The 12,564-nt window shown below is 46.3% G+C and overlaps 1 protein-coding gene across 1 annotated transcript in view; it reads right to left on the reverse strand.

Annotated features, from left to right (window-relative positions):
* The window catches only part of EPS8L1 (EPS8 signaling adaptor L1), a 42,748-nt gene that overhangs the window by 20,335 nt on the left and 9,849 nt on the right, over positions 1–12,564 (reverse strand). The window contains exons 3-12 of the mRNA XM_084805569.1: positions 10,371–10,414; positions 8,722–8,780; positions 6,991–7,152; positions 6,702–6,851; positions 6,247–6,329; positions 4,978–5,093; positions 4,513–4,565; positions 1,659–1,785; positions 1,436–1,524; positions 1,271–1,345 (exon numbers count right to left, since the gene is read on the reverse strand). Of these exons, the coding sequence (XP_084661695.1) occupies positions 1,271–1,345; positions 1,436–1,524; positions 1,659–1,785; positions 4,513–4,565; positions 4,978–5,093; positions 6,247–6,329; positions 6,702–6,851; positions 6,991–7,152; positions 8,722–8,780; positions 10,371–10,414 (958 nt within the window). The remainder of the gene's footprint in view (positions 1–1,270; positions 1,346–1,435; positions 1,525–1,658; positions 1,786–4,512; positions 4,566–4,977; positions 5,094–6,246; positions 6,330–6,701; positions 6,852–6,990; positions 7,153–8,721; positions 8,781–10,370; positions 10,415–12,564) is intronic.

Genomic DNA, 12,564 nt, shown 5'->3' on the forward strand with positions numbered 1-12,564 from the left:
ATTTTTTTTTAAGTAAAGGATTAAAGCAAAATAGCGCTTTACTGGGCCAGATCGCAGTTCCAGAGGTAATTACTGTGGAATCCACAGTTGTGCATTTAAAAGTTATCCCTATCGTGTGATAGCGAAATAAGGTGTTTGTCTTATACCCCCTATGTCACTATCTCACTATAGCACTATCGTGAAATAGTGCCATAGATAAATAGTGCATTTGTTCAGGAGTAGCTGCTAATGTGGTTCTGTGGTTTTAGAAGGAAATAAATAAAAACATTGGGGGGAATCGGGCATAGGTTGGGGAGGCAGGTGCTAACACACTGGCCAGAGAAAGCAGAACGGGTGGAATAAGGCAAGAGTGGGAGGGAGGGAACAGGCTCTCTAAGTGATGATGTGGAACAGACTCCTTCCAGCAGCCACCCAAACAATTTGTGGTAAAGTGCTGTGTGACCTGCCGAGGCCCTCAGGCTAGCTTTGGGATAATCTGGGCTTTCCATCCCTGTGTATCCCCAGATGGAGCAGATTCGACTCCAGTAAAAACCACAGCAAAGTGGAATACTGAACTAAACCTGTCACCGTGGAGATTCGCCCTGGTTTCCCAAGGCAGAGGCCCAACTACAGTTCCTCTCCCAGAGAAACTTGCACTCCTCCCTTCAGCTCTTAGGGTGTTTCCAGATGGAGAGCTCCTAGCGCTAACAATAAAAAAGGCATTGTGCAGCTATTCCATAATTTTTTCCCTCAACAGACTTTTTTATGGTAAGAAAAAAAGACAGCAGAAGAGGTGGGAAAACATGGGAGGGCTACAAATCAAAGACATCATCATCTGGACCCTGCATATAGTTCCATAAGTGTGGCAGTGAGATTGCACACTAAAAGCCTCATCTGGAAGCACCCTTAGAATCATTCTGCACATGGAGTAGGAATATATGATGCAAGTTTTCTGTGCTCTGTCAGTGAGGGAATCGTACAACTGAATCCTCCCCATGAAAAAGACAACTCCTCGCTCATAGAAATCTAGCATGTCAGGGATAAGTGCTCTGAGCAAGTTTTCTGTCTGACACACTAGTTTTCTACGTGCAAGGAGGTTTGTTTTTCTTCATAGGTTTCAGTCCCACATCTCTCATCGAAATGGTATACCCAACAAAACGCTGCACTGTGTCATTCCACTGCTTGTATAGACCATCTGTCAGTGTTCTGTATACCAGTTCTGGACTGGCAGCTTTCTGCTTGTTCAGCTGCCTAATACCTCCTCCTACTGCCCCTTGAACCCACCACTTACCATCTTCAAGGGATTGAAGAGGAAATGTATCAGCTCCTCCGAGGTAGGGTTTGTGATGTTACCCTTCAATCTTGCCTGGGTGGTAGGAACAAAAGACCTAGTGATTAGCATGATCCAGGCAGACACCCTCTCCTTTCTTCAGAGAAATGTGTGCCCATTACTCACCAGAAGGCTGAGGGAATATTTAATCTTAGCTAGAGCATCTCCAAACTCCTCTTGGGTTGGGGGCCGAGCTCGGATTGTCAGGAGCCCTTCTGTGGATATGGCGAAGTAAGAAGAAAGTACAGGTTAATCTTGTACTGCAAGTAGCGTCTAATTTAGACCACATGATAGGGAAGAAAAGTAGCTGGTATCGTTTCTTGGAGTGGGACCACCATCTTTTTCTCACCGCCTGGCTCCCGGCGACGTCCCCTTGCGGAACGCTTGCGTTGATCCAGCACATGGAAAGCTTCGGCAGCTTTCTGCAGCTTCCCCACAAAGGCTTCCACATCGTCGAAAACCCTGTTCAACAGCTCCTGTCAGATGCAAAGGGACATAAAAAGATGCTTCCACATTGCACAAGGAGACACCCATGTGAAAACCACACAACAGGGTTTACAAGTATAAGCCTACTTTTCTACTCATAAGTAAGACTCTTAACCTGGTTTGCATGACACGACAACCCACCATGCCTAATCAGCCATAGTAGGTTGTCGTGTTGTGTGAACCCAGCACAGTTTCTACAGGGTGCCTTATTTTTCACGAACAAGCTACCCTGAGAATCCATGGCTTGTTTTAGGGTTGTTCATACCCATGGTGGCTTGTTGTGTCGTCCAAACCCAGCAGGGCATCATGGGTTGTTGGGAATGGCTAGAGAGCTGCCCAGCAAGAGCAGCAAAACACCCTACCAATCCTTGTGATCTCAATGCCACCACCATCCTCCATCATCCCTTCTCCATGCCCTCCAGCCCATTCTCCTAAAAATAGAGTAGAATGGACACCAGAGAGTATCCTGAACACATGATCTTTTTTTTTTCTTTTATTTTCAATCCTGCACACATGCACAGCAGTGAATGTTGGCTGCTAGGAAATGTATGTAAATTTCCCCTCCATGTTACTGCTCTGCCTTGAAATTTGTGTAATTTTCCTCTCCATATTACTGCTCTGCCTTGAGATTTGTGCATCTTTCCCCTCTGTGTTATTGCTCTGCCTTGAAATGTGTGTAATTTCCCCCTCCATGTTACTGCTCTGTCATGAGAGTTATGGAAATTTTCCCCTCCATGTTACTTCTTTGCCATGACATTTATGTATGTTTAGCAATCCTGCTCACTGCTCTGTAACCCATATGTATATGTGACAACTAGCAAGGGAAACCAGTGGAGGGAAGCGACAAGAACAAAGGAGGGTGGGGAACTGAAAGCAGCTGGCAGATGAAGGAGAGAAGGAGGTTTACGGGTAGGTGTTCTTACTTTAGTGTAACATGAAGCAGCCTTTAAAAATAAAGGGTGTTCACTAGCAAGCAAAGCACCAAAGTGGAGGACATTTACAGGATGGGGATAGAGGTATGCTTGGCAAAATATTGGAGGCGTGATCTTACGCAAATGGGCTCCTGCATCCATAAGGCCTGGGAAAAATATTTCCTTTTTGTGATTTCATGTGTGGGGCAGGGGAGCCAAAAGCAGTTTGCAGCTGCTGGAGAAAAGGAGCTTTAGGTCAGGTGTTCTTTCTTCAGTGCAGGGTGAAGCAGCCTTTAAAGAAAAGGTGTTCACTAGCAAGGGAAGTGCTGAAATGATGAAATTGATAAGGACATTGACAAGAGGGGGATAGAGGTATGCTGGGCTAAATATCAGACAGGCGCTCTTGTGCTCTTGCACAAAACCACAAAATGAATAAATAACAGGCGCTCTTGTGCTCTTGCACAAAACCACAAAATGAATAAATAAAAAAGTTTGCAAACATGTTACCACATTCATAAGGGCTCAGAAAATTAATTTAATTTGGCGATCTGATGTGATGTGTGTGTGCGGCGAGGGGGGATTTCCCTTGAGAGCCGGCAGTCCCAGTGGAAGGAAGACTGCTGACAAGCCTGGGATAGTACCAGGAGCCAGCAGGAGAACTGAGGGGGATTCAGGGGGGTATCATAGAATCATAGAATCATAGAATAGTAGGGTTGGAAGGGGCCTACAAGGCCATCGAGTCCAGCCCCCTGCTCAATGCAGGAATCCAAGTCAGAGCATCCCTGACAGGTGGCTATCCAGCCTCATCTTGAAGGCCTCCAGTGTGGGAGAGCCCACCACCTCCCCAGGTAATTTGGTTCCATTGTCGTATTGCTCTTACAGTCAGGAAGTTTTTCCTGATGTTCAGCCGGAATCTGGCTACCTGTAACTTGAGCCCATTATTCCGTGTCCTGCACTCTGGGATGATCAAGAAGAGATCCTGGGTAAACAAGCACGGCAAGCCACAGAGTGCCCAATTGTCTGTCGGGTTAGCAAGCGAACGAAATGGTGACTTATTCGCAGGGCAACTTAGCATGACATGCGAACCCACCCACTGAGTTCAGTGGGGTGTACTCCTAGGTAAGTGGGCATAGGTTTTCTAAAGCAACTGATGCTGGGAGTCAAACTTGTTTATGCAGGGGATCTTTTCCCTAAACTCAAATGTGTGTGTATTGGGAGAGATGATTTTTCATTACTCAGTGATGAAGGAAAGGCACTCTGCACACGCTCAGTGTATGGCTGTTTTTATATTCATTTGTTCACTTCTCCCACCACACTTACAGCCTTCCAGTGATGGACAGCAGCATAAACTACATGTGGTTTGAGACCTCAGTGACAAAGAGTACTGCTAAACTTCCATGAAATTCTTCAATAGAACGTAAATACATTTCCCTAAATATTTTCTAGAAAAAAGTTAGTGTTTAACATGTAAGAGATCATCCATGACATGTCAGACAAATGTATTCTATTGAAAAAGAAAGTCCAGTGATCCTAAAGTGCCCCCAAAGGACTCCACACTTGTAACACTCTACGACAGGCAGAAAAACAACAGGTATAGCTCTCTCCATCACTTCTTTGCCACCCTGCAGCCACTAAGGGCATGGAATATGTGTCAGGGACAAAAGGTGGCTAGTCCTATTGGGCATGTGCAAATGTGATATAGGCAAAGGCATAAATCCTACCCCATGGTAATCAATCCTACCTCCCATAGAACTAACCTAACTTAAAGGCCATTTGATGGTTTACATGACTTTCCAGCTAACTCACCACATCCCGCTCCGCACGGATGAAGGTCAGTTTAGACTCACCGGCCAAGGCACCTGGAAGCAGAAAGAATCAGGTTAGGGTGCTGTTTCCAGACTGCAATGCAGAGATCATGTCTCTGCCTGTAACGGCCCCGCGTGGGCAGGAAAAGAGAACGCAGCCCCAGCTTCTCCTAGACCATTCCTCCTCCAGTCCTTTCACCCATTCTCACCTTTGGCCTACTGGATGCTTTTTGTTTTACTCCACAAGGAGGGTGGGTGAAGTGACCAGAGGAAGACTTGGTCAGGAATGTGTGTGGTTGCAGAGCTGTTCCAAGAGGGACAGGAAGAACTTCCATCTTCCACATATTAAGGGTGTGCTCTACCAGTTGAAGGGAACTATGGCCCCTCCCCAAATGTACTCCTGCATAAGAGTGTGCATATGGCTGCAGCAGATTCAGAGGGAGAGCCAGGGCTCCTAGGTTCTCACCATCCTCTGTTTGCTCCGGTGCAATGACCTTTGTCCTGGAAGGCACCTGTTGGGGGGCCAGAGGGAGGGTCTCATGAGCCTTTTCTGCCTGGATGCCTAGCCAGTTTTGGGCAGCTCTGTAGATGAGATGCAAAGCAAGAGGTTGTAACAAGAAGGAAAGGAATCTCACCCTGTGAGATAATGCAACCTCCCTCCTGCCCTGTTCTAGGTCTCTGTAACCCTCTAGCCCACGCCACACATCCAGACAACACTAGAATACTGATTCCCATAACCCCAGGGGATGCAAGTGTTTTTCAACTGGACATATTCCCATGCCTTTTGTGGCAGGCAAAGGTTTTCCTTGCAAGGAGACAACGAAATAATGAGTAACTCTTCACCAGCTTGGTTTACTATCTGCATGCCAGGCACCAAGCCACAAACCCACCCAAGGAGACTTGAAGTGTCTGGGCTTTCACCATATTCCTCCTATAAATTGCCATGAGAAGGGGCAACTTTTAGCAGAGAAGCAATGTGTGCAAGCAAGCATAACCCCTTTCCTGCCCACTGTCTTCTGTTGCAATCACACCATCATTGCAGGCTTTTAAGAAGGCTTTGAAAACATATTATTTTACTCTGGCCTTCAGACATGATTGCTGTTTGTGTTACTCTTTATTTTTGCTGGCTTAGTTGCTGTTTTTTATTGTTTTATCGTGGTTTTCTCGCTGTAAATACTGTACTGGTTTTATGTGTTTTACTGTTGTAGGCCACCTTGAGGAGGCTTCTGCCCTGAAAGGCGGCTAAGACATATTTTAAATAAATAAATCCACCCCACTTCAAGCAAATTTCCCCACCCTGCAGGGTCTAAGATGCATGGGGGAAACCTCTGGGGCGGGGGAGGGGGGAAGCAGCTGGAGCAGGGAAAAACACCAGGTGGGGAAAGGGTGAGGAACATTGAAAGCTGCTTTATGCTGAGCCAGACCAGTATAAAGCGGGTATCCCAGGTTCCAGGCAGTTTTTCCAGCCCTACGTGGAGATGCCAGGGATTGAACCTGGGAACTTCTGCACTTCTGCATGGTGCATGTAAAGCTGCAGTCCCTCCCAAGTTAAGTGCTGTCACTCACACTTCTCCACTGAAAATCACCCTTCCTTATTGCTGTTCTTCCCACGATAAAACAACCATCAGGATTAAAATACTTGTTATTTCTGAGGAATGTGTACTTTGACCCTCATATTGTTTTAAACTCCCTTTCCCATCACGTTAGCTCTGCAGGTGTATGGATTTGCATTCACCTGAGTGCTTCCTTCCGCTGAGTGTTCCCCCCCGACTTGTAGTCCGACAGAGCACTGTTAATGTCCTGCTGGATGAGTTCTGCCTGGAAAGTAGAAGAGAAAAGTCAAAAGCTAGATGAAAGTGGAAAGGACTTTCCCCTTCCCTCCCCTCATGACAAAATGTTACGCAAGTTTCTTGCAGCTTCCAGAGGGTTGAACATGGAACAGAGGAAGCTGCCTCATACTGAGTCAGGCCCTTGGTCCATCTAGCCCAGTGTTGTCGACACTGACTGGCAGTGGCTCTCCAGGGTTTCAGGCGGGAGCTTTTCCTGCCCTACCTGGAGATGTCAGGGATCGAATCTTTTGCATGCAATGCAGGTGTTCTATCACTGAGCTATAGCCCCTCCCCCTATGATGACTGCATTGGGTCGTTCTCCAAACTTTCTTGATGGATCCACCATGTCCAATTTCATTACCCCAATGTGGTCACACTCAAAGAAATGGATGTCAGGTTTGAGCTGATGGGGTTCTTGGCACACAAGCAGAAGCAAGGACCGGGTCCGGGACTCAGGTCTAACAGCTTCGCAACGAGCCACAGCTGCCAATCCGTAGTTCTCCAACTCTTCCTATAGGGGGAGACAAAGTCACCAAATGTCACCCCAGATAGGCCATATGGATCCCTCTCTAAAGAAGAGGTGCTGGGATACAGGGCTCCAGCCAACCACCTCCTTATCCCCATAAGCCACTCAAAGACTGCTCTTTCACCTTTGAGTCTATGTCGAAGAGCTTGATGGCCGACCCATTGACCTGAAGCAACATCTCCTGAACCCAGATCTTCCCTTGGGCATCCATGATAGACAGTTTCCTGGTGGCATCCTCCACAGATGCCAAGTCATCCTCTTCCCCGATGGAGAAGGTCACCAAGTGCTGGAGGATACAGAAGCAAGACAGGTGTGGACAAATCACTAGTGCTCTTCGTTAGCTTATTTCACTGGCTTTTAAACTGTTATGGGGAACCTTGGAAGATTTACCAGATGCACCTTAATGAGAAGATCAGTTAGCAAGGACAAGCTTCCCTGAAAGACAGCCTGTCCATCATTACTGACCTTGTCTTAAAATGTGCAGTTGCAGAAAAGTGGTGTGCATGCATGTAACCATAAGAGAATAAATGGATAAAAAAACACAAAAGAGAATTGGGTCTAATAGAGTCACCCTCCCACCACCTGACATTAGGTGGGAGGTGATCAGAGAGTGGGCCTTTTCGGTCACAGCACCCCATTTTGGAAATGGCCTCCCCGGGGAAGCTCACCGGGTGCCATCTGTGTTGTCTGTCTGCTTCCAGGCAAAGATGTATGTTTTCATTTGGCCCGGCCTTCTAGTATGGAATGTGAACTAGGTGATTAGGTTTCTTCCACTCTGTAGAGGTTTTATGGTGATTCCCGCCCCAAGCTGTAGTTCCACTTTGTGTTTATTATTTTACTGTGATTTTTTTTTACTGTTTTCTTATATGCCACCCCGATAATTTTACAGAAAGGCAGTCTAAAAACAACAACAAAAAATACCTATCCCCATGCTTTAAAATAAATAATTAAGAATGCAATCCTATGCATGTTTAGACAGAAAAAAAGCCCTATAGCTCCCATGCTGGCTGGGGGATGCTGGGAGCTGTAGGACTTCTTTCTGTCTAAACATACATAGGATTGCACTCTAATAGGCCTAGATGCATGTGGCAAGAACTGAGTGGGTGCTCCAAAACACTGGTCTTCAGCTGGTGGATCACAGCACAAAAAGGGTGGCAGGACAACCTGCAGTGGGTTGCACCATTTAGGGTGCAATCCTATGCATATTTAGACAGAAAAAAGTGCTACAAGTCCCAGCATCCTCCAGCCAGCATGGTTGGCTGGGGAATGCTGGGACTTGTAGGATTTTTTTTCTGTCTAAACATGCATAGGATTGCACGCTTAGTTGTTGTTTTTGGAAGGGGGACTGCTGACTTTTAAAGAGTGGGGAGAAAACAGAGAGAAAAGTTGGACATACATAGTAAAAAAGCAAAGACAGAAATGGGGGCCAATCTGGGCCTGAAAAGAATGGGAAATGGCTGCTATAGGGCACTCCCCACACAATCCACTGCAGTACACTACCTAGGGAGGTAGTGGGCTCCTCCACACTGAGGCATTCAAGATGAAGCTGGACAGCCATCTGTCAGGGATGCTTTGACTTAGATTCCTGCATTGAGCAGAGGGGTGGACTTGATGGTCTTATAGACCCCTTCCAACCCTACAATTCTATGATTCTACACACGGTTTCCTAGTCAGCAGTCCCCACAAAATGTCTCTGGAGATAACCCAGGCAAGTAAGAACCAGCTGCCTCTGTATCAGCTCTCCTGGTACAAGATGTCACCACTCTTTCTGCTCTAGACTCATTAACTGCTCAAGTTGCAAGCTCTTGTCCCCACTTTAGCATAGCCCAAACTCAAACTTTAGAGAAAGACCTACATGGACAGCATACTGGGACACATCCGCCATGATGATATTGGAATACTTCTTCCTCTGTTCTGCAGAAAGGGATAAAACATTATTTACGGAAGAGGAATTGGTTTGGAATGCTGGTTTGGAACAGGAAATTAGAACAGAAAATTTAGCATCAACTCTGTAAGAAACACATGAACATTTTTTAAAAAGGAGGAATCGAGAATGAAACACTAATCCCTGTACTCTTTTGCTGGGGGGAGGGTGCAGGGCGGGGGAGATCTCTTTGTGGCTGCTGCTGCTTCCTAACTGGAATAGATGGACAGGGTGGATGGGTCTCCAGATAGAAACAGACTTTTCTATCTAGAGGGTTTGCAGAGAAATGGAATACTGATAGGGCTCATCTTTGGGGCAGGGCTCGTGTGCATTTAACAGTGGCATGACAGCCAGAAATTACATGGACTTTTTTTTTTTCTTTTAATCTGCATGCTGGGGGGAAACTGCATCTGTTGAAAATACCCTGACATGCAGCTGTTAATGACACAGAAATGCCACCATAAAAAGAAAGATGGGATTATGCATCTACATGTACACGCACGATGCATATTGCAATATGTTACATATTAAACATAATATAAATTATATAGAAACATATATAATTGTGATCCAGGTTTTAAAGGACTTCATAATCTGGGGACTTATCCCTCTAAGGAAGAAATGTATGTTCTTAAGGAGTGATTACGTCTTCTACAGTAGAAGGATGTGATTACTGCCTCACCCTGGGGGAACCAGTTTAGCTTGTAAGGATTACACACACACCCTTCTCCACCCTTTTAAGTACTGATTCCTCACTCTACCCCCCACCCAGGCTCTGCACCCTTATAGTCTCTGGGTTTTAAATTCCAAGACATTTCCAGGGTTTTTTGAGTTAGAGAACAATGTGTGATTTGAAAGATCAATAGGTTTTCTAATTTGTAGCAGAGGAGAGAAGTATATTGTGGTAGAGAGATTCTCTCATACACAGCTCAGTTGAGAAAGATCCTGACTTTTGAAAAGAAAAAGAAAAAAAAAGATCCTTTAACTTTGTGGCATGTGTCAGTATGCAAGCAGGGGAGATATTATGCATTTTGGACTTTGCTTTGCATAGCCTTCCTAGAAATGCCAAATCAAGCCCTTCTCTTAAAATCTTTGACATAAATCACCCCAGGTAAGTTAGCCAGATGAAAATAGTTCGGAGCATAACAAACTAATTTACAAAACCGTGTAAACATTATTGTATACACTGTTAATATACACAGCACTTTTTAGTTTTACAAGTTAAACATGTTAAGTCCCTGCCCTCAAGGATCTTATGATTATATTTTGAGGGCTGGGAAATTGATAGAGAAAGAGAGGGCGGGGGCAAGTCAAGGGATGAACATAATCAAATGTGTTTACTAGAGTGAGTAATAAGGAGTTAAGCCAAAGATTTCAGAGGGAAAGTGATGAGGAGAAAGGGAAACTACATGACACATCCAAGGAGAGAGTTCTAGGTATAAAGGGCAGCAGCAGAAAATAATGACTAAGGGTAATAGAGTTTCAGGACTGAGTTTCTGGACTTCAGCTTAGCCTTGAACCTTACCACCACTCAGTCATGAAGAAATCTTCTCAATACATCCCCCTACCCCAAAACTCACCATAGATGGCTCTGGCACTGGGCTTGGGGACGTCACTGATTAGGCTGTGGGACAAGAGAGACAAGTCAGCCGACACCCAGAAAAATAAGCTCAAGTCCAGATTCCCAGACCACCACGCATCCTAGGGTGGCCAGGTGTCTGCTTTTACAGTGGACAGTGTTTTACTGGAAGGGCTGCCAAAGGACTGTCTCCTATTCTCAAGGTGTCCTCTATTTTGAAGGGCTGTCCGGTCCAAGTCTGGTTTAAAGATGAAGAACCCTAAGAAGGGAGTGCCCAGGGGCCTTGAAGTTGCCCATCAACAGCACCTGGACAGCAGATGGAGCAAGGCACACAGGTCACCTGGTCACAGTCTTCCACACTGTGGTGAGATGTACTGCATTTCTATTTCAATTATAATAATTATTTCTAAATTTGCATCTATACATATAAATTGGCATAGGCAAATTGGAGGCCTCTTTTTCGGTGCTTCCTAAGTGGCCAGCCTACTCTGTCTCAACACTTGCTAGCCCTCAGATTCCTTGAGAATCTCAGAGGCCTGCATCCGCTTAGCCCTGTCCTCCTGCAGCGATTCACAAAGTTCCACAGTTCATCCAGAAAAAAACCGTACTAATTGATGCCACTTTACATCCATTTAGCTCCCAAGCAAGGGCAAAGCAATGCGGTTCCCATTCAGAGGGTTTTCGCAGCAGTCTCCTGGGCCAAGTCCAGGCCTGCAATCTCCAGCAGCCACCTCCACCCCCTTTGTCAACCCAGAAAGGAAAGAGAACAAGAGAACTCAAGTACACTTGCCAACAGACCACTGGGTGGGGGCAGGCCTTAGCCAGCTCCCATAGGGGAAGATTTTGGCCAGGTACTGCTGTTGATAGGGAACTTCAAGGCCCCTGAGCTGCTGTCCCTTCTGTAAAAAGAACATGGCCTGGAGATGATTTGAAGGGCTCTCCAGTCCAAGCCTGGTTAAAAACAGCCCTTCAAATAGAGAACTGTCCTCTGTAAAGTAGGGCACATGGGCATCTTAGCCTCAGAGCTAGCCCAAAGCTTGGTGTGAATCTAGGTAAGTGGATGGGCGTGAGGTAGGGTGGCCATGTGTCCAATTTTATATTGGACAGTCCTCTGTTTGAAAGGCTGCCCAGTCCAAGGGGGTGTCTCCATGAGCAATTTACTCCAAGCCGGCTGCGTGTTGAGGTCGTTAGGGATAGATGACGCCGTGGCTATCCAGCAGCCACCCTGGAGCTTATCATGGGAAAAACGGATTTTCTGAGACTGCTTAAAGTCCGATTCTTTTCCTCAAGTCAGGTTCTCAGTGGTATAGTTGTTGGGTGCCCCAAGCCCTGCATTGACCTCGGGAATGCTAGCCCTGCCCAGGGGTGTGCCTTTCACCATGGCCCTGGTCAAGGGGTGTTTCCCATCCCTGTGTTACCCAGCACAATCACAAACCAATTAGTATCTAGTCAGAAGTAACTCCCATTGTGCTCAGTGAAGCTTGTCCCCTGAATGCCCCACACCAGAATTTACAGAGATCCCCCTCAATTAAAATGGAACAGTTTAAAGCAAAAATCCCCTAAATGCTCTATAGTGCAATCTCGAGGCTCCGATTCTCCGTTGTTTGGTTTATTGCCTTTGGAAGTAACTACTTCACACCTTTGTTATAGAGATCCTGCACAGCATTGGGTTAGAAAGGGGGCTGGTTTCCCATCCCTGTGTTCTCCCCCCCCCCGGTCTTTCCCAGCACAAGCATGTGTGTGTCTACTTGGAAGTAACTCATTGTGCTCAATGAGGCTTGCTCCTGAAATGCAGGTGCATCTGGAGCTTCAGGGGAAAGGAGAAAGAGAGGAAAAGCGGGAGAAGCCTCTCTTATTGGTTGAGCAGCCCCTGGCAGTCAGATGACGCTCACTCCAACCCCCACCGCCACAGGGAAGTATGTTCTGTGAAGCCATTTTTACTGGTGCTGAGCACTCGCTCGTGGAGCCCTGCAAGGACCAAAGCGCAGCAAAGCTGATTCCTTTTAAATAATCCTCCATTTGCTTCTCCTTCTGTTGTCGTGGAAACACCCCCAAAGTCCAGTTTCAAGACTCAGAATCATAACAAGGGAGAGGCAGATCAGGGGAGGCTTTGAAGATTCCTAGCAATAGTTAGCATCTGGACAGCAGTCTGAGCAGGCACCAAGTCACCTGGTCACTGTCTTCCCCTCTAGGGT

This window comes from Heloderma suspectum, chromosome 6 (assembly GCF_057233095.1).
Source record: "Heloderma suspectum isolate Gila_16-S chromosome 6, 16-S_ref, whole genome shotgun sequence".
Classification (NCBI taxonomy): Eukaryota; Metazoa; Chordata; class Lepidosauria; order Squamata; family Helodermatidae; genus Heloderma; species Heloderma suspectum.